Source organism: Chanodichthys erythropterus, chromosome 6 (genome assembly GCF_024489055.1).
Source record: "Chanodichthys erythropterus isolate Z2021 chromosome 6, ASM2448905v1, whole genome shotgun sequence".
Taxonomy (NCBI): domain Eukaryota; kingdom Metazoa; phylum Chordata; class Actinopteri; order Cypriniformes; family Xenocyprididae; genus Chanodichthys; species Chanodichthys erythropterus.
Genome location: NC_090226.1, coordinates 27,359,954 through 27,387,857, shown reverse-complemented (window position 1 = coordinate 27,387,857; position 27,904 = coordinate 27,359,954). Strand labels below are relative to the sequence as shown.

The window sequence follows — 27,904 nt, the reverse complement described above, 5'->3', positions numbered from 1 at the left end:
GACCAAATAATATAAGCAATAAAACTTCAGTGACATCATCAAATAAGCAAATATGTGACACTGACCATGTGGACAATTTTGTACTTGCTTTCATTGAAGCACACAGATCGATAAATTCTCAAATCATACTGGATGACATTAATCTTGAGGTTTTGCAAAAACTCATTTTCTAGTTGTTAAACACATTTAGACTTCAGAAACCAACAGTAAATTGTTTGTATGATTGTGTATAGTGTAGCGTTGTGTGCGTGAGGATGAGCTGTTGTGTCCCTCTGTGTTTTTGTGAGTTGATTGAGCCGGACAGGAAGGGTCAGGATTAGAGAAACAGGAAGCTGACATAAGGAAGTGCTGTGCGTCACACAGATATTCACTTACTGCTTAAAGACGTTCCAGCCTCACCTCCGAAATGGAGTTTTTCCACAGTTCTCCAATGAAACTCTTGCTTTTTGCTGGTAAGTCACTTTGATCACCTTCTATGATCTAAATACACTTACATTCCTCAATTATGCTTTACTTTTTTTTTTTTTATTATTTATTTATGTTGGAAAGACTCATAGCATAAGAAATCTTGATAAATAAGTTAAATGAAGTTAAATACATACAAATGATTTTCATCACTATTTCTCATACTTTTTATTCCAGTTAATACTATTTTTTAAGATATCTTTATTTTTTGTCAGTAAGTTTCTGTACAAGTATTGGCTGTAAGCTTTTTTCCGCTGTTACTGGTCAGGAAATATATACAGTTTATTGATCATATGTTGGCGCCTGTAGTGGAGCATGTCGTCACGCTATATGGTGTAAGTTGTCAAAATGGGGACCTGCTGTTTGAAAAGAAAACTTAAAAAAAAAAAAAGAAAGACAGAAAGAAAGAACGTGAAAAGAATACATATTTATGTATTCTTAAATGTATTATGTAAATGTATTATATGCCATTTATTTGCTTTTCAGCTAAATTTAAATGATAAAAAATGAATACACACACACACACACAAAATATTGTCAGCATTAATCCGACAACATGCCCTATATATATATATATATATATATATATAGAGAGAGAGAGAGAGAGAGAGAGAGAGAGAGAGCCAAACCATATATTATTCAGACATTTTTGATATTTTTTATTTATTTTTACTAGTGGGTGCAGGGCTCTTTAGTTCATTTATATAAGTGAGAATAGCAAAATAAAGTAAACTGTGACATATTTTACTTTGTAGAAACTTCTTCATACAGTGGACTACCATTTAAGAAAGTAGTTTAAGAAAATAGTCATTTAAGAAAGTATCGAACTTGGTGTTTGAAACCAAGATAAAAAACCTTAGATAGGGAAAGCAAGCATTTGTGCAATATGATGTTTTATGCTAAACTTCATAGTTACTAACCATGTGACAAATAGTCTCAAAAATAATGTCTGTATTTTATGTGCATTCATTTTTGAAAATAATTTTATTTCTATAATATATCTATATCTATATATATATATATATCTTTTTTTATAGCTTGGTTTTCAAGTGTGCTGGAACCATGCAGCTTTGCTGACATTTGCCACTCCTGTCACCAGAATGCCACCTGCACTGATTCCAAAAATGCCTGCTACTGCAAACAAGGGTTCACTGGTGATGGAATCAACAATTGCCAGGGTTTGCCATTTATTTTATTACATTAAAACAAAAAGCTAAACACACTTCGGTGCTTTTGTTATTAGTGTAACAAAGTAACAAATTCAATCAGAAAAGATTGTGCTATATGAGTAGTTTATAAGTCTTGTAACAATATGTGGGTCCCACTTTATATTATTTATATACATAGTCTTTCTTTACGTTCTAATATTTAAATTAATAATTTTGATACAATGCACTTATTGTTAACATACATGTTTTACATTGTACTTATATTTTAATAAATACCTATATGTAATTACAGCTGCAATTAATCCCTGTGATTTGTGTTGGCAGAGAACAAATGCTTAAAATAACATTAGTCTGCAATGTTTATAACTTCTTGTTTATTGGGCAGCTGTATAAAAGCAGTATCATTCTAACAATCATGTTTTGTTTTTGTTTTTAAATTGCCTTCTGAGACAAAATCTAGAACCTAGCATCTACCACCTGTAGCAACCAGTCAGAACGCCCTAAAAACTACCCACATCATAGCAACTGCTTCGCAACCACACAGAGCAGCTTAGTAATAGTAAGGTTTGAAAACCTGACTTCAAATTCCCAAGTATTCAAACTACATAAAACACTTTCAGAAAAGGCTTTGTCAAGACAACATTCAAAATGTTCTATCCTAGTTATTCCTAATATATCTCTCTTTTGAATATTCCCTGGTCTTGCTGAAACACTCAGGTAAAACAATTGGTTTATCAGATGCATATAACTGTTACCTAGTTTAATGAATTTGCTTGTCTGACCCTCACAGATGACAATGAGTGTGAGAATGTAACTGGAATATGTGGCCCACATGCCAACTGCACCAACACTATTGGACATTACTACTGTACCTGTTTGTCTGGATTCAAATCAAATGGAAAGGAGAAATTTCAAACTAATGATGGGACCAACTGCACAGGTATGAATGGCTCCAAAAGGCATTTGGAAACTACATAAAAATGTATGAATGCCAAGAATAGTACACTATTTAATTCAATTCAATTCAATTCACATTTATTTGTATAGCGCTTTTCACAATACATATCATTTCAAAGCAGCTTTACAGAGAATGCATGTCAACATTACAATTTAAAGAATGCAGTTAGCAATAATGTAATAATTTAGGCAATTAATTTACAATCACTGTTAGCAGTTTAACTGAACGTAGAAGCAATGAGCTCCTGAAAAATGAATTACATTAACAATAATTAGGATATAGAAATGTGCATTGTGCATGTTGATCCAGATGATTGCGTCTTCTGAAGTCCTCGCAGGAGTTGGCGCCGTCTCTTCATAGGTGTTGGTCATCAGAGGTCTTCTTAAGAGGCTGGATCCAAACTGAAGCTGAAGTACTCTCTAGTCACCTCGGGACGGGTGTCCCGAGGCAAAACAGAAAAGCAAATGGATAATAATTAGCATAGCTGCTGTTCTTAACATTAAGCAAAGATAGTCATGTGCAGTTGATCTGATATGAGATGCATTATGTGAATGCTTGGCTAAAGAGATGTGTCTTTAATCTAGATTTAAACTGGGTGAGCGAGTCTGAGCCCCGAACATTATCAGGAAGGCTATTCCAGAGTTTCGGAGCCAAATGTGAAAATGCTCTCCCTCCTTTAGTGGACTTAGCTATCCTAGGTACAACCAGAAGTCCAGAGTTTTGTGATCTTAAAGAGCGTGAAGGATTGTAGGGTGACAGAAGATCAGTTAAGTACACAGGAGCCAAACCATTTAGAGCCTTATAGGTCATTAGCAATACTTTATAATCAATACGGAACTTAATAGGTAACCAGTGTAGAGATGATAAAATTGGTGTTATATGATCATATTTTCTTGACCTGGTAAGAACTCTAGCAGCTGCATTTTGTACTAATTGTAGCTTATTTATTGAGGAAGCAGGACAACCAGCTAATAATGCATTACAGTAATCTAGTCGAGACATCATGAAAGCATGAACTAACTTTTCTGCATCAGAAATAGATAACATATTCCGTATCTTAGCAATGTTTCTGAGGTGGAAGAAGGCTGTTTTTGTAACATATGAAATATGATTTTCAAAGGATAAGTTGCTGTCTAATATAACACCCAGGTCTTTAACCGTCGAGGATGGAGTAACAGTACATCCTTCTAAATGCAGATTGTAGTCTGAGAGATTCTGTGTACAGGTTTTTGGCCCAATAAGTAATACTTCAGTCTTATCTGAATTTAATAGAAGAAAATTACTAGTCATCCAATGTTTTACTTCTTTAATACATTCTGTCAGATTGGATAATTTAGAGATTTCATCTGGTTGTGTTGAAATATATAACTGAGTATCATCGGCATAGCAGTGGAAACTAATTCCATGTTTTCTTATATTTACTCTCTATAATGAATATAAGCAAGGCTATTATTTGAATTGTAGATATTGATGAGTGTAAGGATGCTGCTGATAGATGTGGACCCTCTTCTAAATGTCACAACACAAACGGCTCATTCATCTGCTCATGTCTGAGAGGTTATACGTCCCCAGCAGGGCCCTGGTTCATGCCTAACAGCAGGAACAACTGCACAGGTGAGAAAAGTTACACTCTGCTCTCAGTTTAAAGTGAATAATCTTGCTGTGAATACATTTTATTTTCTCCCACATGCTTGCTTGTACATTTGAACATATTTAAAAGCCTTTTAACTCTGAATAAAATGTGAACTTTTGAATAATGTACATTTTCCATATATTTGCATTTGCGTGTTTCTGTGTTTGTGTCAGAAAACCCAAAGAAGCACTGCCATCAGGACCACAAATGTATTAAAGAGGCTGTTAACAACACACTGCAAAAAGTGAGTTACATTATTAACATTAAGTATTAATTTCACAAAATAATCCTACATTATAAACATTTTTATTATTATTATTATTATATCGTTAGGGAAACAATAAATGCCAGCTACTTGACAAGTTTTTTTTTTGCCATTATACAGCATATTATACAGAGAAATATAAAAATAAATTTCTGTCCCACTTATAATTTTTTTAAGTGGTTTTTAACTACTAAATATTAACATTTAGGGGGGGTACAACATTTTGTGAATAATAGTATACACAACTGTAATAGTTATCTTTTATGGGTATAATGCACTTTAAACCCATAATCAGAGTGCAATATTAATAATGTATTAATTACAATATAAAGTGGCCCTTTTTGAATTTGGTTTCCTAAGCATGCTTAAAAATGCATGAATGATCACAAAATGTTAGTGCATATCTCATAACTAACTTCACTTTTATAGCATGAGTCATTTATTCCAACTGGTATGATGGTAATTTTGTAGATAGATTTTTAAATGTGACATCAGTATACAAATATTTTGGGGTTAACTGTAATGTAACTGTTACAAAAATGTAAAATGGGAACATTAAAACAATGTGAAGTTTAACAATGAGATGGCGTCGTAATTTTAAAAGTCTTGTGTGTGTAATCAGTAGCTTGTACACTCAGTGATAACTGGAAATCTTGTGACTAGAATTTAGTCACGTCTCTCTCAAATGTTTTTCCTCTCACCTTGCTGAGAACAGCTTTTGCTCAGGAAACAGCTGTTCTGGAGGTTTTGTCATTATATTTTTGTCATATACCAATCAGGATGGACAGAGTATTTTAGGAATTGTCATCAGTATTTCAGGAATGGTGTGAGAGGCCACACATTCATAAATATTTATTTTATTTTATTTTTGTAAAAAGGGCAAATCAATTTTACATTGTGCTTCACATTCAGGAAATGTATGACAATATTAAAACTATAATACTATAAGACTATAAGTTATATAGGCTAATTACCATAAATTATAGTATGATACTATAATGCTAAGCTAGTGTATATTAGCTTAGTTTTATATCCTAGTAAAAATATTATTTATTTATTTTTTTTTAAATTAAATTAATGAAACTACGAATGTTCCTTTGTGGCCTCTCACACCATTCCTGAAATATTGATGACATTTCCTTACATCCTGATGACAAAAATCTCAGGACAAAACATAGGTGCTCTTCGGTCCTCACAGTTTTCAGTCATTAATCGTGATGTAATTGTGAGGAAATGGCGTCCTCTGCTGGCAAAGTTGATTTTCAGTTGCAGTTGATTTGCAGTTCCTCTCATAGCAAATATCTAAAAATTACTTATCTCATTTCAGCACCATTTAAACTATTTTCTATTTTAAACTAATTCTATTTTCTTATTCTCTGGTTGGTACTAGCTTTGTTAGAAGCTTATTTGACTTTATAAACTACAAAAGACTAATCCTGTTATGAAACAAATTTGTCTGAGGAAGTTTATACATTTTCAGAAATGTTTGAATGTGCTTGCTGGTTAAGCCCTATGATATAAGCATGTTAGAACATCTGTGTATTGTCTCATTCCCTGTAATGTATGATCTTTCAAATGCTGTCATTAATACTGTGTCATATACCTTCTTGATTGAATATTAAAACTTTCTCTCTCTCTCTCTCTCTGGGTTGTAGATGATTAATTTGTCAACTCCAGAGCGTCTGAAAGAGATAAGACATCAAACATCAGCTGAACTCTCCCCTGTTATCCTCATATCATACATTGAGGCCATGGCCAGCCATAAACTAGGCACTGGAGATGAGTCTAAATATCCTGAGGAACACATCAATGAAACCATCACGGTAAATTATGTGCCATTCCACACACAGGGCATGAAGTAAGAAAGAAACACACCTGACAGTTTGAATAAGCCTGAATGGTTTACACCACAAAAGTTTAAAACACAAAACTTAACCCCAATGTGTGTGTGTATTTATGTATATTATAAAATGATATTTTTCCCCAGAAATTGTACTCAAGTAAAGTGAATTGCCCTGATGTTATATCAAAAGAGCCTAATGTTAGCGTTATCCAGCATTAGCGCCACCTCTATCCCCTGATTATGAGGAGCTGGTGGAAGTTGTCACTTGTACAGAAGTAGGAATCCATCGTAAAAGCAAGCTGACCTAAGTAGGTCAGCCAGCGACAATGTTTTAAATTTTATTAATTTAGATAGTATTGTGACTCAAATCTGATCCGAGGACTGGGTTATCATGAGTGATCTAAAGGACGCAAACTTCCATATTTCCATCCTTTGACCAATGAAGGAAGTTCCTCAGGTTTGCTTTTGGGGTCAAAGCTTGCCAGGATCAGGTCCTTCCTTTTGGCCTAGCACTGTCCACTTGCACCTTCACAAAGCTCTGGGTCTGATAAGACTCCTGGGCATCCATATATCGATGACTGGCTAATTCTAGCCAGCATCGAGATGCTGTCCTCACTCACATAAGGTGCTTGGGGATAAGACTAAACTCAAAGAAGAGTATGCTTTCTCCAGTTCAGTGGACAACTTTTCTAGGAGTAGTTTGGGACTCGGTTACCATGCAAGCATGTCTGTCAACTGCTTGTTTTGAGTTGATTCTCTTAGTTGGTTCCTCTTAGTAGTAAGCAGAATCAGGCTAGGCCAAGCCATCACTGTGAAACAGTTTCAAAAGCTTTTCATGGCAGGTGGATCCAACATAATTCAGTTTTTTGCCTTCTGTTCATGAGACCATTGCAGTGGTGGCTCAAGTTTTCCCCGAGCGGCAACCCATGTTGCAAGAACAAGATTACACACAGATGCCTTTGTTCCTTGGTGATGTGGAAGAAACCTCGGTATCTGTCCCAGACACCTGTGCTGGGGTCTTTATGTCATTCCAAAAAGGCTAACGGTCCTAGACGTCTGCTCAATTCGAGGTCTGTGAAGAGAGCATCATCTCTCTTGGCAGTTGGCACATAAATTACCTGTAGATGATGGCTATATTTCTAGCTCTGAGGTACTTCTTCCCAGATCTCAGAGGCTATCATGTTCTTGTATAATGTCAGTGAACCAAGAGAAGCTTAATTTGCTTTGCCCAGTTAGGGACCTTGAGACTTATGACTTATGGAGACATTAAAAAAACTACCCTATAGGTTGTTTTTCAAGCACCTTATTATGACCTATATTTACGTTTTAAAGTCATGCGCCCTCTAGCTGGTATAAAAATAATGACAGTGTCGTGTTACCTCTGTCGCCATGAAATGACGTATGACTGTCGTTACCAATCAAAATGCGTGTTCATTTAAATGCAATTTGTGGACTTTTTACACCGTTTATCCTATTTCCATTTTGCATAACTATTTTTTTAAAACCTACTCTTAGTGATGTATAGTGCATATACATTTTATGAGCACATGCGTTCCCTGGGATCGAACCCACGATTGCATGATCACATATTGTTATTGCAATGCTCTGCCAGTCGAAACCTGAAATATGATGCAGATAAATAATTTATTAAAATGAAAGTGTCCTGTTGTCGATAGGGGTACAACTTTAGCAAATGCTCCTATGGGTCGTATTTCATGAATTAAAATGAAAGTGTTCTGTTGTCGATAGGGGCGCCACTTTAGTAAACGCTCCTATGGGTCATATTTCAGGGAAGTGACAAACAACCTATCTGGTCGTATTGGTTGGAGAACATGTTGGACTTATGTTATGACTGCTCAGTGGCGTAAGACTGACCAGCTGCTGGTTTGCTTCAGGCGGGGCTCCCCAGCTTACAAGCAGACCATTAGTAAATGGATTGTGGACACGTTTATAAGGTTTTATAGCCTGGACCTGGACTATATACCAGTGCTCTCATCCTAAGTTACAGTCTGGTTACAGTCGTAACCTGAGACATTCTGTTTTCTGTATTTTTCTTGTAGAATTTGGTTTTTATTGTGAATAACTTAGTCGAAAAGGATGAAAAGGTGGAGTGGGACAGGATAAGTGAGGATTTGAAGAAGTATTACATCACAACACTCCTTCACACAGCAGAGAAGGAAACACTGGCCCTGTCTTCTGGATACACACACACTACGCAGATGCAGGTGGATGCCGGTGAAGTAGGTGAGACTTTTGTGGCCTAAGAAGAGACAATAAAAACAGGGCCCAAAGTTAATATGAGGGAATATTCCATATTGATTTTCCATATTGATTGATTCCATATTGATTGTTCTGACAGAACAAATACAGTATACACTATTTAAAACAATGAACTGAAAAATAATGTAAAAACCTCCTAGTTAGTTAACTGTATATATTGAATGGGAAAATTTAATTTGTTCTAAAATACAATACGATTAATAGCTTTTGGAAATAAAAAGTATGAAAATATTCAGAAAATAATGATTGAATAATGTTTTATATTATATTAACAAAAAAATCATACATTATTTTAAAACAAATTATTTATTGTTGTTATTAAAAATAAAATGTCCTTGCATGGTGAATCACATTTGATTGTTTTTTTTTTCTTGTGATTCCATAATACCTGAAACATTGTTACGTTGTACATTGAATTTACCAGTGTTTTTTGTTTGTTTGTTTGAATCTGCATTTGACGAAAAGTTGCTAATTGCTGTGTTGAATGATTTCCAGAAATGAAACTATACACTTTTGAACCCCACCAAGCACATAAGAATTCAGTTTCAACCAACATCCAAGGGAACTCCATTTCACTGACCCCTAAGAATGCAAAAAACAAAAGCAACAACGGTTTGTAAATGTTCTTAAAAAAAAGTTAATAGCAACTTGAATACAAATACACCAAATTATTCAAATGCATGTCTTTTTTTATCTTTCTCTGTTGTAGGCAGCACCTCCATTGTATTTCTAATCTATAACAGTATTGGGGATCTTTTAAAGCCAAGTGATGACCCTGGTGTGGCCGATTACTCTCGCTATGCGGCAGCGGGTGAAATTACAGTTAATTCACCAGTAATAGCAGCAGCCATCAGCAACCCAAAGACATTTGCACTGAACAATGTGACCTTCACTCTCAAACACACACAGGTGCGTTTTTTGATTAATTAATTTGAAATAGTTTTGGCTTTGAATGTCATTTTAATATGCATTGAACAAATTTTGCTTTTTCATACAGGAGATAGATCCTGCCTATGATGAGACTAAGTGTGCATTCTGGGAGTATTCCCAGAGCATGATGGGACACTGGAGTTTGGATGGCTGTACACGCACTCATGTGAATTCCACTCATACTTCATGTTCCTGTAATCACCTTACACACTTTGCTATTCTCATGTCCTCTGCTCAAGCCAATGTAAGTCTGAACTACTGCTTCCCTCAGCTGTCCTCCTCACAAAATAGTTATTTCTACCTGATCTGACCCTTTAAAATGATTTTACATTACTATTCAAAGGTGTGGGGTCAGTACGATTTGATCAAAGATTGATCAAAGGTTACAGTAAAAATATTAAGCAACACAACTGTTTTCAGCATGTTTCTTAAGCATCAAATCAGCATATTAGAATTATTTTTGAATCTGTGATGCCATTGCTAAATTACATATTAGAATATATTATAATCAAAAACGTCTCGGTTACGTATGTAACCCTCGTTCCCTGAAGGAGGGAACGGAGACGTACGTCAGTAGTGACCGACGAATTGGGATATCGCTTAGAGAGCCCTATCATCTTCGTGTAAACTAAAACAAGCCAATGGAATTGGCGTGCGATATTTGCATAATGCGCACCGCCCCCGACAGGTGTATATAAATAGGAAGCGGATGCTATCGCACTCTGTTTTTCGCTGAGGAGACAACTGGTGTCCGCACTACAGCGAGGGTACAGAAACTGTGGCGACGGGACGTACGTCTCCGTTCCCTCCTTCAGGGAACGAGGGTTACATACGTAACCGAGACGTTCCCTTTCAGTCGGTCACGTTCGACGTACGTCAGTAGTGACCGACGAATTGGGATCCCAACTAAAGCGCCACAGTTACGAAACCCCTTCCAGTGCCCAGCACAAGCTCAGCCGCCCATAGCACCGGCTGGCGGAGAAGGGGGCGAGCTTACACCAAGAGTGTCCCGTAAGGGACGCTGCGGAGACCACTACCTACCCAATGGGGGAGGAGTTTACGTGGGAATACACATATGGACTGGCCCGGGGGGCAGTACACATATGGAGTCCCTGGGATGGCTCCACCTGGTAGGGGGAGACTCATCTGACAGGTGACAGCAGAGCTGGCTCTGCTAAGGGAAAGACACGGACTCGGCCCGTAGGGAGTTTTAAACCGTGGAAAATACACATATGGGACCGCTCACGTAGAGGGGTCACGGCATATGGCCCCAGCCAACAGACAGCGTCAGCGACGGATGTAGGCCTGGCATCAGACACTCCGCAATGTCCGAGCCGAAGGGGGAGGCGGAGGAACTCGACAGGGTTCACCAAGCGGGGAACACGACTGGAGTGAAGTATGCACGTATCCGGCCAGTGGCGGGAATGGCATTGCAAGCCGACACTTAGAGTGGGTACAACACGTCTACCGACTAGTGGATGCGAGTACACGTGAGGATACCGGCTCTACACGTAGGCTATAAAACCTAGCGAACGTGTTTGGTGTCGCCCAGCCCGCAGCTCTACAGATATCTGTCAGCGAGGCGCCATGAGCCAGCGCCCAGGAAGAGGCTACCCCTCTGGTGGAGTGGGCTCTCAACCCGAGCGGGCAAGGCACGCCCTGGGATTCGTACGCCAAGGCGATGGCATCCACTATCCAGTGGGCCATCCTCTGCTTGGAGACAGCCTTTCCCTTCTGCTGGCCTCCGTAACAGATGAAGAGCTGATCTGAGGTCCTGAAGCTTCGCGTTCTGTCCACGTAAACGCGCAGAGCGCGGACGGGACAGAGCAAAGCTAGGGCTGGGTCTGCCTCCTCCGAGGGCAGCGCTTGCAGGTTCACTACCTGATCTCTGAAGGGAGTGGTAGGAACCTTGGGCACGTATCCAGGCCGGGGTCTCAGGATGACGTGAGAATCACGGGCCCGAATTCTAGGCACGTTTCGTCGACCGAAAATGCATGCAGATCCCCTACCCTCTTCAGGGAAGCCAATGCAACCAGAAGAACCGTCTTAAGAGACATTAGTTTCAGGTCGACTGATTGCAAAGGTTCGAAGGGATGACCCCGGAGAGCTGTGAGAACCAGGGTCAAATCCCAAGAGGGTACGGAGGAAGGGCGAGGAGGATTCGGTCTCCTGGCCCCCTCAGGAATCTGATGATCAGATCGTGTTTCCCCAGGGACTTACCCTCAACTGCATGGTGATGTGCGGCAATAGCGGCAACATACACCTTGAGGGTGGAGGGAGACAGCCTTCGCTCCAACCCATCTTGCAGAAAGGAAAGCACGGATCCGACCGAACATGATCGGGGGTCCTCTCGGGGAGAGGTGCACCATTCGACGAACAGGTTCCACTTCAACGTATAGAGATTCCTAGTGGAAGGAGCTCTAGCGGAAGTGATGGTGTCTACGACCGCTTGCGGGAGATCACTCAGAACCTCCGCATCCCGTCCAGGGACCACACGTGGAGGTTCCAAAGATCGGGACGCGGGTGCCACAGGGTGCCCTGTCTCTGAGTCAGGGGGTCCTTCCTCAGAGGAATCGGCCAGGGAGGTGCTGTCGCGAGGAGAATGAGGTCTGAGAACCAGGTCCGAGTGGGCCAGTACGGGGCCACTAACAGAACCTACTCCCCGTCCTCCCCGACCTTGCACATGAGTTGTGCGAGAAGGCTCACTGGGGGAAACGCATATTTGCGCAGACCCGGGGGCCAGCTGTGTGCCAGGGCATCCGTGCCAAGCGTGCCGCCGGTCAGGGAATGAAACCACTGGCAGAGGGCAGTTTCCGGGGAGGCAAACAGGACTACCTGGGCCTCGCCGGAATGCTGCCAAATCAGCTGGACCGCCTGGGGGTGGAGCCGCCACTCACCCGCAAGTGGATGCTGCCGTGACAGCTCATTGGCTGCACGGTTGAGCACACCTGAGACACGAGTGGCCCGAAGGGACCTCAGATCCTTCTGACTCCACAACAAGAGATGGCGGGCGAGTTGCGACACCTAGACGGTTGGTGTACGCAACGGCCGCAGTGCTGTGTGAACGGACTAGAACGTGCTTGCCTGACAACAGCTTCTTGAAGCGGGCCAGCGCAAGATGAACCGCTAGCAACTCGAGGCAATTGGTATGCCAATGCAGCTGAGGCCCCATCCAAAGACCTGTCACTGCATGCCCGTTGTACGTGGCCCCCCATCCCGTGGCAGAGGCATCTGTGGAGACCACAGTGTGCCTGGACACTCGTTCGAGGGGTACTCCGGCCCACAGGAACGAAGGGTCCAACCACCGGACAAGGGTGCAACGGCAGCTCGGTGTCACGGGGACACGGAGCGTGCTGCACTGCCACGCCCATCTCGGGACCCGGCCGCGGAGCCAGTGTTGAAGCGGTCTCATATGAAGCAATCCGAGCGGCGTTACCGCGGCTGCAGATGCCATATGCACCAGGAGCCTCTGAAAATCTTTCAGTGGAGCCGCTGTCCTGCACTTGAGCGAGCTCAGGCAGTTCAACACCGACTGGACGCGCGCCTCGGTGAGACGCGCAGTCCGTGCGACCGAGTCTAGCTCGAGACCGAGATAAGAGATCCTCTACCCGGGGGCGAGTTTGCTCTTGTCCCAGTTGACCTGAAGACCCAACTGGCTGGGAGCTACAACCATGTCGGGTAGGACTTTGTACTGACATGCCTGACCCTCGAACGCAGACCGACCTAGGAAGGGTCTGCGTCGAGGCAGAATCGAGACATGAAAGTACGCGTCCTTCAGGTCTATTGCTGCAAACCAATCCTGGGGACGGTCCAGGATTGGCCGTAGCCCACCGTCCTCTTTCGGTACAATGAAGTAGGGGCTGTAGAACGTCTAGGTTACTAATGTAACCCCCGTTCCCAGAAGGAGGGAACGGAGACGTTACGTCGATACTGACGTAATAGGGTCTCGCTAGGGAGCCCAATCACCTCCAAGGATACAAAACAAGCCAATGGGAATTGGCCTGTGAGATTTACATGCCGGGCCCCTCCCCCGGCATCCGGGTATAAATAGGGCCGGCATGCTCACCTTCATTCATATTTTTGCTGAGGAGCCGAGATAGGTATCTGGCCGCTCAGCGGTGGCACAAAGCTATGGCAAGGGAACGTAACGTCTCCGTTCCCTCCTTCTGGGAACGGGGGTTACATTAGTAACCTAGACGTTCCCATTCAGTCAGTCACGTTCGACGTTACGTCGATACTGACGTAATGGGGTCCCGTGGAAAACGCCATAGCAACTGAACCACGTTACGAGTGTTAGGGAGGCAGGTGCTGGCAGGCTGAGGCGTGCCAAGTGCAAATGCGGCCCATACTCGCAACCCTCCAGCGCCCAGAGTAAGCCCAGGAATGTCTTCCATACCGGTGGGATGGAGAGGACAGGGCATTACCGTGGAGAAGTCGAAGCTGCTGTTCCTACCCCACGGGGGAGAGTGCTTCGGAACTCAATCCCTCGTTTTCCAGCAACGACAACGCCAGGAAAGCGTTCCCCGAGGAGGGGAAAGCTACGGAGACCACACCCTGCCCGAAGGGAGGTAACGTGTGGAGACACATATGGACTGGTCTGAGAACAGTAACGCATATGGAAGATCTCTGATGTAGGTCCTACCTTTCGGGAGGAACGACTAGCAATCAGAGACGGGGCAAAAACGAAGCCGCCCAGGGAAAGACACGGGTTTACCGTCAGGGAAACCTTACCGTGGACAATCTCATATGGGATTACCCGAGGGGAATCACAGCATATGGGCATCTAGTCCAGTACAAGGGCAGACCAACTGGGCATACACGCAAGTACTGGACCTGGCGCCTGACGCCTCCGCCGCGTCTGGCTGCCGCAGGATGCAGGAGGAACTCCACAGGGTTCGCCGTTACGGGGGAACTGAACTGAGGAGCGAAAACAGTGCTCGCATTCCCTCTCCCGAGGGAAATGGCACAGCAAGCGAACACCCATGGCTAACTACGAGTAGAAAGCACACGGGTGGACACCGGTTCCACTCGGAGGTTATAATACCTCGCGAATGTGTTTGGTGTCGCCCAGCCTGCAGCTCTGCAGATGTCCGCAACAGAGGCGCCGTGCGCCAACGCCCAGGAGGAAGCAACAACCCGAGTGGAGTGAGCTCGCAACCCGAGAGGGCACGGCTCGCCTTGGGACTGGTACGCCAAGGCGACGGCATCCACTATCCAGTGGGCCAACCTCTGTTTGGAGACAGCCTTTCCCTTCTGCTGACCTCCAAAACAGACAAAGAGCTGCTCAGAGCTTCTAAAGCTCTGCGTGCGGTCCACGTAAACGCGCAGAGCACGAACGGGACACAGCAACGCAAGGGCTGGGTCTGCCTCCTCCGGGGGCAGTGCTTGCAGGTTCACCACCTGGTCCCTGAAGGGAGTGGTGGGAACCTTGGGCACATCCAGGCCGGGGTCTCAAGATGACTTGAGAGTAGTCCGGCCCGAATTCCAGGCACGAATCGCTGACCGAAAATGCTTGCAGGTCCCCAACCCTCTTGAAGGAGGCGAGCGCGGTCAGGAGCACTGTCTTAAGAGACAGATGTTTCAGCTCGACTGACTCAAGGGGCTCGAAGGGAGCTCCCCGAAGGCCCAAGAGGGCGATGGAGAGATCCCAGGAGGGAATGAGGCGAGGCCTAGGGGGATTCAACCTCCTGGCGCCTCTGAGGAACCTGATGATCAGGTCGTGCTTCCCTAGTGACTTGCCGTCGAGCACATCGTGATGTGCTGCGATGGCGGCCACATAGACCTTCAGGGTGGAAGGGGACAGCCTCCGTTCCAAACCCTCTTGAAGGAAGGAAAGCACAACACCGACCGGGCATTTCCGGGGGTCCTCCCTGCGGGAGGAACACCACTCAGCGAACAGACTCCACTTCAAAGCGTAAGCGCGCCTCGTCGAGGGGGCTCGGGCCGAAGTGATGGTGTCGACTACAGCGGGCGGTAGGTCACTCAAGTCTGCCGCGTCCCGTCCAGGAACCACACGTGGAGGTTCCACAGGTCGGGACGTGGGTGCCATATGGTGCCCTGCCCCTGAGAGAGGAGATCCTGCCTCAGGGGAATGCGCCAGGGATGGGCTGTCGCGAGGAGCATGAGTTCCGGGAACCAGGTCCGGTTGGGCCAGTACGGCGCAACTAGCAAGACCTGCTCCTCGTCCTCCCTGACCTTGCACAGTGTCTGTGCAAGGAGGCTCACTGGGGGAAACGCATACTTGCGTAGGCCCCGGGGCCAGCTGTGTGCCAGTGCATCCGTGCCGAGGGTCCCCTCGGTCAGCGAATAAAACAACTGGAAATGGGCGGATTCCAGAGAAGCGAACAGGTCCACCTGTGCTTCCCCGAACCGGCTCCATAACAGCTGGACTGCCTGGGGGTGGAGTCTCCATTCCCCCGGGAGCGTGAGCTGTCGTGAGAGCGCGTCGGCCGCACGATTGAGCTCGCCCGGGATGTAGGAGGCGCGCAGCGACCTGAGTCGGCGCTGACTCCACAGAAGGAGATGGCGGGCGAGTTGCGACATGCGACGGGAGCGTAGACCACCCTGGTGGTTGATATACGCTACCGCCGATGTGTTGTCCGTCCGGACCAGTACATGCTTGCCCTGCAGCAGCGGTCGAACCCGGCGCAGCGCAAGGAGTACTGCCAGCAACTCGAGGCAGTTGATATGCCAATGGCGATGGGATCCCGTCCAGGACCCCGACGCCGACTGGCCACTGCATATGGCACCCCAGCCGGTGGCAGAGGCATCTGTTGTGACAACAACATGCCTGGACACTTGCACTAGGGGCACCCCGGCCCGTAGAAAAGCAATGTCCGACCACGGGCTGAATGTGTGGCGGCAACTCGGTGTGATGACCACACGGAGTGAGCCACGGTGCCATGCCCACCTCGGGACCCGGTCGTGCAGCCAGTGCTGAAGCGGTCTCATATGAAGCAATCCGAGCGGCGTGACCGCGGCTGCGGATGCCATATGCCCCAGGAGCCTCTGAAATTGTTTCAGTGGGACCGCTGTTTTCCGCGAGAACGAGTTCAGGCAGTTCAGCACCGACTGTGCACGCTCGTTGGTGAGACGTGCTGTCATATTGACCGAGTCCAGCTCCACACCGAGAAAAGAGATGCTCTGCACGGGGCAGAGCTTGCTCTTCTCCCGGTTGACCCGAAGCCCCAACTGGCTGAGGTGCCTGAGCACCAGGCCCCTGTGTTCGCACAACTGCTCTCGTGACTGGGCCAAAATGAGCCAGTCGTCGAGATAGTTGAGGATGCGAACGCCCACTTCCCTGAGTGGGGCAAGGGTCCCCTCTGCGACTTTGGTAAAGACGCGAGGAGACAGGGACAGCCCGAAGGGTAGGACCCTGTACTGATATGCCTGCCCCTCGAACGCAAACCGTAGGAACGGTCTGTGTCGAGGAAGGATCGAGACATGAAAGTACGCGTCCTTCAGGTCGATAGCTGCAGACCAATCCTGGGTGTGAACACACGTGAGAATGCGTTTCACCGTGAGCATCTTGAACGGGAGCCTGTGAAGGGCCCGGTTCATGACGCGCAAGTCCAGGATTGGCCGTAACCCCCCGCCTTTCTTGGGTACTATGAAGTAAGGGCTGTAAAACCCAGACTTCATCTCGGCTGGAGGGACAGGCTCTATTGCGTCCTTCGCCAAAAGCACCGCAATTTCCGCCCGCAGGACAGAAGCGTTGGGACCTGTCACTGAGGTGAACAGAACGCCGCTGAACCTGGGTGGACGCCTGGCGAACTGAATCGCGTAGCCGAGTCTGACTGTCCGAATGAGCCAACGGGACGGGTTGGGAAGGCGTAGCCACGCCTCCAAGCACCGTACGAGTGGAACCATCCGGACAACAGAAGTACCCACGGGGGGGCAGCATGGAGCACTGTGGCCTGACTCGGGAGGCAGTGCGCCCCGAGGTCGAGGCTGTGAGTGGAGTCCACTCACATGGCTCCGAGTGGGCAGGGTGGCGTGGGAAGGCGGTGCGTTCCCGGGGCGCCAAGACCCTGCCCGTGGCGAAGGAAGGAACGGCTGAGAGAGAGGGAGCGAAAGCTCGCTCACCCCCAGCGCAGACCTTCTTATATGACCCAGAGGTTTTTGGAAATTGCTCTTGTGAAAATGTGGGTACCGCTGGCACTGGGGCCAGCGGCGGAACAGAACACAGGATTCTCCCCCGGGCCCTCTCCCGGGGGAAGGAGCGGTGCGGTCACCGTCTCCCACAGAGCAGTCTCCAAAAACCACCGGGTCTCCCGTCTCAGGGCCGCTTCTCGCCTTTCTTCTTCTTAGAAGAAGGCTTGGCGGTCTGGGCGGGGGGCGTGGTCTTCCTGCAGGAAGCTCGGGGAGGAAGGGACGAGTCCGATCTCCCGGAAGCCTTAGCCACAGGAGGACGCCCTCGGCGAGGAGCAGACGGAGGCGCAGCCCGTGGCGGATTGGTGGCATCATCACGCCGGGGCAGGATGTGTTTTATGGCCTCTGTCTGCCTTTGCACTGCCGAGAACTGCTGAGCGAAGTCCTCGACAGTGTCGCCGAAGAGGCCGGCCTGGAGGATGGGGGCGTCAAGAAAGCGAGCTTTGTCGACCTCCCTCATCTCAGCCAGGTCCAACCAAAGATGTCGTTCCTGGACCACCAGGGTGGACATCGTTTGACCCAGGGCGCGCTCCGTGACCTTCGTCGCCCGGAGGGCGAGGTCGGTCGCCGTGCGTAGCTCTTGCAGCAACCCTGGATCAGCACTACCCTCGTGCAGCTCCTTAAGAGCTTTCGCCTGATGGACCTGCAAGATGGCCATGGCGTGCAGGGCAGAGGCTGCCTGTCCAGCAGCTGAGTAAGCCTCGGCCGCGAGAGCGGCCGTGGTCTTACCCGCGTTGGACGGGAGACGCGGACGGTTCCGCCAGGTGGCCGCGGACTGCGGGCACAAGTGCACCGCAATCGCACGTTCCAACTGCGGGACCTCCGCGTACCCCTTGGCAGCCCCACCATCGAGGGTAGTGAGAGTGGAGGAGGCAGAAGAACGGTTTCTGGCCGTGTGAGGGGCCATCCACGTCTTCTGGAGCTCCTCATGCCCTTCCGGGAAGAAAGGCACTGGGGCGGGACGCGGCTGAGAACCGCGCCCCTAGCCCAGAAACCAATCATCCAACTGCGAGCGCTCAGGACACGGTGGAGGGTTCCACACAAGACCGACGCCTGCGGCGGCCCGGGCAAGCATGGCCGCCAATTCAGAGTCCGCCTCAGACTGAGCGACCGCCCCTGAGGGCGGAAGCTCGAAGTCTTCGTCTTCCTCTGAACCAGCAAACCCACTCCCCGATGCAGCGAGCGACATCTGATCCTCCTCCGGAGCGCCGAAAGTGACACGAGGCACCCCCGAGGAGGGCCCCGCGGCAGCAGCCGGCAGCTCGACGGCACATGGCATTGCAGAGGAGTGGGAGGTTTGTGGGGACGGACCCGACAAAGTAGCTCCCACTGTAACCCTCAGATCTCCCAGAGTACTAACCTGGCCAGCGGCCGCTACAGCCGCTGGCGCTGGGGTAGTAACAGAGGGGACTCTCATTTCTGTTAAAGAAAGAGAGTCGCGATCTCAATGCCAACATGGACATGCTCTCGCAATGAGGGCATGTACCATCCACGAGCGCTGCCTCAGCGTGGGGTTTCCCCAAACACGTGAGACAGTGATCGTGGCCGTCAGAGGAAGTCAGGAAACGTCCGCATCCAGAAACACACGGACGAAAAGACATCTTGAAAAAGACGCTGATCGCCCGTGCTTGCTCTTTTAGAATACCTCACCAACCGAAGCACACAGGGATGAGTGCAGCACCGTCCTTTGGGCAGCGCACCGTCACACCCACCGCTGAGCGTGCCTTCCCAACCAGCTGGAGAGATACAAGCAGCCACCAGAGAACAGACAGTAAAAGCAATTAAAATTGCTGTTTTCAGGACCGAGTCCTTAGCAATTAAAATTGCTGTTTGCTCTCTTAGTTCAGAAATTCACTCTTTGAGGAGGTGAAAGGATGATCAGCCGATCGGCTCCGAAGCAAAAGTATGAATGAAGGTGAGTATGCTGGCCCTATTTATACCCGGATGCCGGGGGAGGGGCCCGGCATGTAAATCTCACAGGCCAATTCCCATTGGCTTGTTTTGTATCCTTGGAGGTGATTGGGCTCCCTAGCGAGACCCCATTACGTCAGTATCGACGTAACGTCGAACGTGACTGACTGAATGGGAACCCCGACTTCATATCGGCTGGAGGGACCGGCTTGATTGTATCCTTCGCCAGCAGCAATCTCCACCCGGAGAACAGGTGCACTGTCCAACGACACCTGAGTGAAGTGGACGGCCCTGAAGACCGGGGGACGCCGGGCGAACTGAATCGCATAGCCGTGTCTGATAGTACGAATGAGCCAACTGGACAGGCTGGGGAGCGCTATCCACGCTTCCAGACACTGAGCCAGCGGGACCAAAGGCACCACAGACGCACCGGGGGTGGGGCAGCAAGGCAGAGAGGGACCCGACTCGGACGGCTTGGGGGCGGCCCGGAGTGGGGTCGGACTCTGCGAGGCAGCAGTGTGCATGGGAGACAGCGCACGGAACGCGGTCTATGCCATCACACTGCCGCCTGGAGGGAGGGAGCTGTCAGCGGCGAGGCGGAGCCTGGCACACTGACAGACACACCTTGTTGTGACCTGGAGTTTGAGGAAACTGCTCTTTTTGTGAAAAAGTGGGTACCGCTGGACTCCGGGGAGCCAGCGGCGGTTGATAGACAGACATCACAAATTCCCCCCGGCCCTCCTCCGGGGGTGGGAGAGACGATGGTATTCTCTCCCGAAGAGCGAGAACCTTCCCCTCCAGGTTGCCCGTCTTAGTGCCGTGTTTTGCTCTTGCGTTTACCACCGGGCTTAGCGGAGACGGGCTGGGCACCACGCCCGCGACCGGCACCCTGCTGCTTGGCTGGTGTAGGCTGCTGCTTTGCCATTTTAGCAGGGGCGGAGGACGGTGCAGGTGGGCGCCCTCGCCGACGAGCGGGCTGAGGCTGAGCCACGGGCGGCTGGGTGGAGGCAGCAGCGGACCGCCGTGGCATAACGTGACTGATAGCCTCAGCCTGCTTCTGTGCAGCGGAGAACTGATGGGCGAAGCTCTCCACCGCGTCGCCGAATGGGCCGACTGGGGACACGGGGGAATTTAGGAACCGCTGCTTGTCGGCATCCCGCATGTCCGCCAGGGTCAGCCAGAGGTGGCGTTGCTGGACTACGAGGGTAGACATCGCGTGACCAACAGCGCGTGCTGTCACCTTCGTTGCCCGGAGGGCAAGGTCGGTGGCAGCGCGCAGCTCCCCCAGCAGCTGTTGGTCAGGACCTTCCTGGGGCATCTCCGACAGCGCCTTTGCTTGGTAAACCTGCAAGAGGGCCATCGCGTGCAGGGCGGAGGCAGCCTGCCCACAGGAACTGTAAGCTTTCTCAGTCAGACCGGCTGAGAATTTACAGGCCCGGGACGGGAGACGCGGCTCACCACGCCAGCCAGTGGCCGTTGGACACAATTGCATCGCAACAGACCGCTCGACTGGTGGGATCCTCGCGTACCCCCTGGCTACCCCGCCGTCCAGGGAGGTGAAGGCGGACGCGGGGCCAGGCCTGGTACGGGCACTATACGGTGTCCGCCAAGACCTGGTCACCTCGTCATGTACCTCCGGGAAGAAAGGCATTGGGGCGGGACGCTGGGGCTGACCAGCGCGACCCCCCCCCAAGTACCAATCATCCAGCCGAGATGGGCCGGGACAGGGTGGAGGGTTCCACTCGAGCCCGACACACAAGGCGGCCCGGGAGAGCACAGCCGAGAGTTCGGGATCCGATTCGGGCAACGGGGCGGAAGCGCGTCCGGATCTTCCTCCCCCGAACACTCAAACTCGCCTTCCGACGCAGCGATCGACATCTGATCCTCCGCCGGGCACCAAAGGTAACGGCTGGACAGTCCGAAGAGGGCCCAGCGGAAACCAACGGCGGCAGGATGGGTTGCGGTGCTGATGAGGGGGCAGGGGCCCGCGGAGCGTTTCCGCTCGACGGGGGAGCCCTGACCGTTATCCTCAGGTCGCCCTCCCTATACAGCGCCGTACCGTCATTCCGGTTCCTGGGGCCGGAAAAAACGGTCGTACGCGGCATAGGAGAGGGGACTCCCGCTTCCTGAGACTTCAGGAAGGAGAGCCTCGACCTCAGCACCGCGATGGTCATTTTCCCGCAGTGGGAACATGAACCATCCACAAAGGCTGCTTCTGCGTGCTGAACGCCCAAACACGTGATGCAGCGATTGTGCCCATCAGCAGGGACCAGGGAACGACCACACCCAGTAACGCACAGACGAAATGACATACTGTCAGGGTTCGTCTGTAAGTCTCTTTTAGAAGGGGAAGTCAACTCACTCGTGCTGAAGCACCCAGGGAGCGACGCGATGTGTCAGGTACACCACTCCCTGACACACCGAGGAACCGGCCCAAATCGCTACTACGCACACACTCTTTGTGTTGCTGTGAAAACAGCAGTTTTCGAGCTTATAGCTCAGCTCCTCGGACACTCGCGACCTCGCTGAACGTGCCCTTCTTCACCAGCACCAACAGCTTGCTGTCAATCCTCTTCTGCTTTTTAAAGGCAATGTTTTAGTAAAGAAAACAAAACGAAGAAGGAGTCTTCTAGACAGGACACCAGAGAATGGCTCCGAAGCGAAAGACAGAGTGCGATTGCATCCGCTTCCTATTTATATACACCTGTCGGGGGCGGTGCGCATTATGCAAATATCGCACGCCAATTCCATTGGCTTGTTTTAGTTTACACGAAGATGATAGGGCTCTCTAAGTGATATCCCAATTCGTCGGTCACTACTGACGTACGTCGAACGTGACCGACTGAAAGGGAACAGTTATTTTAAATTGTAATAATATATTTCACAACATTAATCTGACAAGAACTTTTTACTTTGTAAAAAGCAATGATTTATGTTACCTTTAATTATGTGGTTTGTTGAGAATAGCTGGCAGACAATAAAACATTGAAGCAGGAACCCAAACTATATCTAGGAATCTAAAATATCATAGTTACTTTGGGCATCATAACAGCCACATAACAATGTGCTATAAAACCACCCAGAAGCCTCACTCACCTTTTCATCAATGTATGCTATTATTACATTGTAAATCCAACTGACTCTGAATTTGTAAACATGGTACAATTAGAGAAGAATTCACAATTTGGTTTTAAACAATCCTAAATGCCTTTTCCTGCTCTGTTTTATGTAGTTACTTGCGCATTATAGCGTTCTGACGAGGATAACGCAGCTGGGAATGGTGATCTCCTTAATATGCCTGTCGCTGTGTATCTTCACATTCTGGTTCTTCCGAGACATTCAGAACACCAGAACCACGATCCACAAGAACCTCTGCTGCAGCCTTTTCATGGCTCAGTTCATCTTCCTCATCGGGATTAACAAGAGTGCACACAAGGTTCACTCCTCCGACTTTATTAATGTGTCAGATGGCAACATAAACTCTGTACAAAAGTAGCCTATATTAAGTAATGTAGTGTTGATTCATGTTTGATCATTGTGTGTTTCAGTGGTTCTGTTCTCTTATCGCTGGCCTGCTGCACTATTTCTTCTTGGCTGCATTTGCTTGGATGTGTATAGAGGGGATCCATTTATATCTCATCGTTGTTGGTGTCATCTATAACAAAGGTTTCCTACACCGGAACTTCTACGTATTTGGTTATGGGAGCCCCGCAGTGGTCGTCGCAATATCTGCAACACTTGGCTATAAATATTATGGCACCAGTACTGTGTAAGTTATTAGAATTTAAATGTAGTGGTATTTGCTAAGAAAAGCATGACTATTACTTTGAGAAATCCATCTCTTTTTTTTAACATGGTCAACATTAACTTGCAAAACTTCCGGTATCTTCCAGTTATTTTAGCTGTACAAAAATTGCTTGTAATGCTGCTTCATATTGCAAACTGGTAGTTGTTTTCATATTATATTTTCTTCCTGTTGTAATCATAAACACACTGGTTTGTAGCGCAAATAGTCACCATAGTCACTTTATTATTCTTCTAGTTATTTACTGTACCTCTAGTGGCTAACAAATTGGAATTCTCACACGTTCACAAAAAATAGCTTACTTCCATGTTGTAAAATAAGGTGGATAGTATAACACATATTTTCTTCAAACAATGTAAATCTAGTTTTACAATAATTGTAATTATTTCATATTATTAATATCTTGTTAAGGTGTTGGCTAAGCACTGAAAATAACTTCATCTGGAGTTTCATAGGACCAGCCTGTCTGATCATTCTGGTGAGTATCTCCTCTTGTTTTAGTGTCACATATAGTAACATCCACTAACAACACTGTAATATAGACAGTCTATAACCCATTGATACTCTTCTGGGCTTACATACACTAACAAAACCCTTTTCATTAGAACTATGATGTAGTTTTAATACAGCAGATTGAATTACCACAAACAAATCTAGATAAATTGATATCCAAAATGTAATTTAATTAGAGCTCTCAAAAAATGTAATAAATAAATAAATAAACAATATGATGTTTAATTAATCAAACAAATTCCTGCATACAGTTCATAGTGTACTTTCTTGTTGGATGAATATTACATCAAAGCCAATTTTCCCTCTCCCTCACAGGTTAATTTGATGGCATTTGCTGTGATCATCTTTAAGGTTTATCGTCACACTGCAGTAAAGAAACCTGAAATCAGTCACTATGAAAATATCAGGTAAATAAATCTTACATCATTTCCATGTACATGTGGACATTACATGTGACTTAACTTGGACTCTGTCTTTATATCCCAATTTTCAGGCACTGACTAAATTTTAATTTTCTTCTTAGGGCATGTCAGGGTAGCCAAATACTAAAATTACTAATCAAACTGCAGCCTGAAAAATGTTGCAGACATATTTTTAACATTTGCTATTCAAATATTATTCCACAGGTCTTGTGCAAGAGGAGCTATTGCTCTTCTATTTGTTCTGGGAGTTACATGGACATTTGGTGTCATGCACATATTATATGAGACCACCCTCACAGCGTATCTCTTTACCTTCGCCAATGTGTTCCAGGGGATGTTCATTTTCATATTCCTTTGTGTTCTATCCAGAAGGGTAAGGTGCACACTAATCTACAGTTCCCTGATGAGGGAACTCGACGCTGCGTCATGACTTTGACACTATGGGAATGCGCCTGCATAAGCAGGTCTCTGAAGCACGTGTGGAAATGTCAATTTCACTGGCCAAAGGAGAGGTCAGGTGATGTAGCGTAAGTGCGTCATCAAGACCATAAATAGGCACCTGAAATAATTGTCATCAGCTTCTTTGTCTTTAGGAAGCCGGATGTTTGAGAGACCCTCTATGAGTCATAAGGGTTACACGCAGATGTTTCTTACATTTCTCTGTGAAAGACCCCGGTGTTGCCTAGGGTCCTACTCTTATGGCATGTTGCCGTCGCAAGACTTTTGCCTATCAGAAGCCTGTTGCTAATGGCTCTGTTCTGGTTGACTCAAGTCTAGTTCTCGGATCTAATATATCTCCTGGAAGGCTCTCCATGGGAGATTCTGACCAGGTATGGACCTTCTGTTTGATTCTCCACCCCTGGCCCGAGATTTGGAAGCTGTGCTTTGGCCAAGAATGGTACCAACTCATAGATTCCAGTCTCTAAACTGAGGTTGTTGAGACCATCATACATGCTAGAGCTCCCTACAGAAAGAAACTTTATGCCCTAAAGTGGCATCTCCTCGCATCAGGGTGAACCCAGCACCACCCTGACCCAGTCCACTACCCAGTTGGTTCAGTGCTCGAGTTCTTGCAGGAGCATCTTTCAGCAGGGCTGTCCCCTGATATACTTGAGATTACGTTTGCATTGATGGAGCTTCAGTAGGGAGGCAACCCCAAGTATCTTGTTTTCTATATGGTGCCAGATAGAAACTTGTTTTCTGTGCAATGCCAGATGGCTGAGGCCTGTCTGCAGACTGCATGTTCCTTTCTGGGATCTTCCCATAATCCTGGAAGGTTTGTCAGAGGCTCCGTTTGAGCCTATGTAGTCAGCCTTAGAGTGGTGTTATTTCACTTAAAAGAGCAGGATATTTGCAGGTCCTCTCAATAGCCTCGTCCTGCTTAGATTTTGCTTCTAGACAGGTCAAAGTTATAACTCACCAGAGGCTGGCTTATGTTCTGAAGGTGCCTTTCTCAACAGTTCCTTCAGTCACTCTTTTAGCCTTTTCCTCCACCACTTGACTTGATGGAGCAGGAGAGCCTTCACCTCTTATGTCCAGTCAGGGTATTAAATATTTAGTTGACCACTCAGGCTTGTGGCATGATCAACTGTTGGTCTGGTTTGGGGGATGCAGCAAAAGTTCCCTTGCCACCAAGCAGTGATTGTTGCATTAAATTGTTGATGTGATTTCTTTTGCCTATGACGTGCATGGAATGGCTTTGCCTCTAGGCTTCAAAGTATAAGTTTTCTTTTCTAAATCATTATCTAAGGGTGCGCCTTAACAAGATGTTTGTGCTGCGGTAGGCTGGTCCTCTCTGCAAACATTCATGTGGTTTTACAGTTCGGACATAGATTCAAACCCAAGCTCTCAAGTCTTTTTGGGTCAATCCTTTCAGTTGACCACAGGGTTTGTGCATAGCGTACTTCACAACCTTGCTAGTCAAGCATTTTTTAGATTGACTATGAGGTCTGTGGATTGGCTTCACCTCTAGGCATCAGAGCCCACTCCACTAGAGTGTGGCCTCTTCTAAGGCATTATCTAATCATGCACCTTTACGAGATGATTGTGCTGTGGCAGACTGGCCCTCACCACAGACATTCATAATGTTTAACAGTGAACATGGATTCAATCCCAGGCTCTCACTCCTTCTGGGTTAATCTGCTCTCTGGGCTACAGGGTTTGTGTGTATGCATACTTTTCAACCTTGCTGGTCAGACATTTCTTTTGTATGGGGATGTGGGAATTAACATTCCCATTGCGTCAAAATCAGCGTTGAGTTCCCTCGAATGTGAATATCTCTGGTTACATATGTAAACCAGTTTTATGAGAAGAGAATGAGATGCAGCGTCCCTTTACCATATTTTATGCATGCCTGAGCATTTTCCTTCAGTCAATAAGAATCTGATGACATTTATTTCAGGCACCTATTTATAGTCTTGATGATGCAATTATGCTGATCACCTGACCTCGCCTTTGGCCAATGAAATTGCTGTGTTTCCACATGTTTTAGACACCGGCTTAAACAGGGGTGTTCCCATAGTCAATGTCATGACGCAGCATCTCATTCCCTAATTTAAAAAAAATAATAATAAAAAATGGCTTACATATGTAACCAGAGACGTTTCATTAATTCTCATTCAGTATTAATGTTTACCATTTTACACCTTTAACTGCAAATGTTTTCACTTTTATCATCAGATTCAAGAGGAGTACTACAGATTATTCAAGAATGTTCCATGTTGTTTTGAGTGTCTGCGATGAACTTTATCAAAAGAGAGATTAACTTCTGTGCCAGTCTACAAATGCTTTTAAATCTAAGCACTATAAAGATGTACTTATGAAAATTTGTGCAAAAGTTCCAATATATTTATTTTTTGAGAGAAATGTATTAAAATGTAATAAAAACTAAAATGTTACTGAACACTATGATATAGAAATTTTATAACCAATTGCATTCAGCAGCTAAATGACAGTCAATAGCTAAATATTTCTTTATTTCTGACAATTTATTGACTAAGATGATTTTGTATGTACTGTATTCCAGACTAATAAAAACATTTTCCTACTTTGATGTGTTCATGTCAGCCTAAGTGCAGAGTTAATAACTATATTTAATATATAGTAATGTTAAACAAAGCCGGTAAGGACAAACAGACAGGCCCCTAACCCTGAGACAGGAAGTCGGGGGGTTAGGTAGAGAACTGTGGCTAAGTTAGGTAGAGAACTGTGGCAAACAAAGAGAAATACAAGCACTAGAGCAAAGGGCACATCCTTTGGACAGCAAGAAACACAACAAATACAGAGGGAAAAATATGAGGAACAGGTGATGCAATTAACAGAACGCGAACTAGACAAGGGCTAATTGAGGGATGTGTGGCAGAATCAAAGTGGGCAGGACAAGGGGAGCACATAACAGACAAAAAAAAAGGCTGCATTCAAAAGCTTAGGCATCAGGCATTGATATTACAGGCAGTGTTTGCATATGAAACTGATTTTAGACACTTCTGAAGAAGTTTAATGGTTTAAGCATCTACAATAAAATAGAGGGAGGATTGGTTATAACTAAGTAAATAAGTAA

General features: G+C 46.6%; 1 protein-coding gene across 2 annotated transcripts; it reads left to right on the top strand.

Moving 5' to 3' along the window:
* The first annotated feature begins 360 nt into the window (after nucleotides 1-360).
* Nucleotides 361-27,386, top strand: adgrl4 (adhesion G protein-coupled receptor L4). Of its 2 annotated transcripts, XM_067388530.1 has the most exons (16): nucleotides 361-452; nucleotides 1,503-1,643; nucleotides 2,425-2,574; nucleotides 4,057-4,206; nucleotides 4,399-4,469; nucleotides 6,146-6,313; nucleotides 8,394-8,577; nucleotides 9,109-9,225; nucleotides 9,323-9,522; nucleotides 9,611-9,787; nucleotides 22,838-23,041; nucleotides 23,154-23,374; nucleotides 23,822-23,888; nucleotides 24,239-24,330; nucleotides 24,550-24,718; nucleotides 27,025-27,386. In XM_067388530.1, the coding sequence occupies exons 1-16, from the start codon at nucleotides 407-409 to the stop codon at nucleotides 27,085-27,087; spliced, it is 2,220 nt and encodes a 739-aa protein (XP_067244631.1). In that variant the 5' UTR covers nucleotides 361-406; the 3' UTR covers nucleotides 27,088-27,386. The 2 variants fall into 2 exon arrangements, with proteins under 2 accessions (XP_067244631.1, XP_067244632.1); XM_067388531.1 differs by lacking the exons at nucleotides 361-452; nucleotides 1,503-1,643; nucleotides 2,425-2,574 and adding an exon at nucleotides 2,608-3,290.
* The last annotated feature ends 518 nt before the right edge of the window (nucleotides 27,387-27,904 follow it).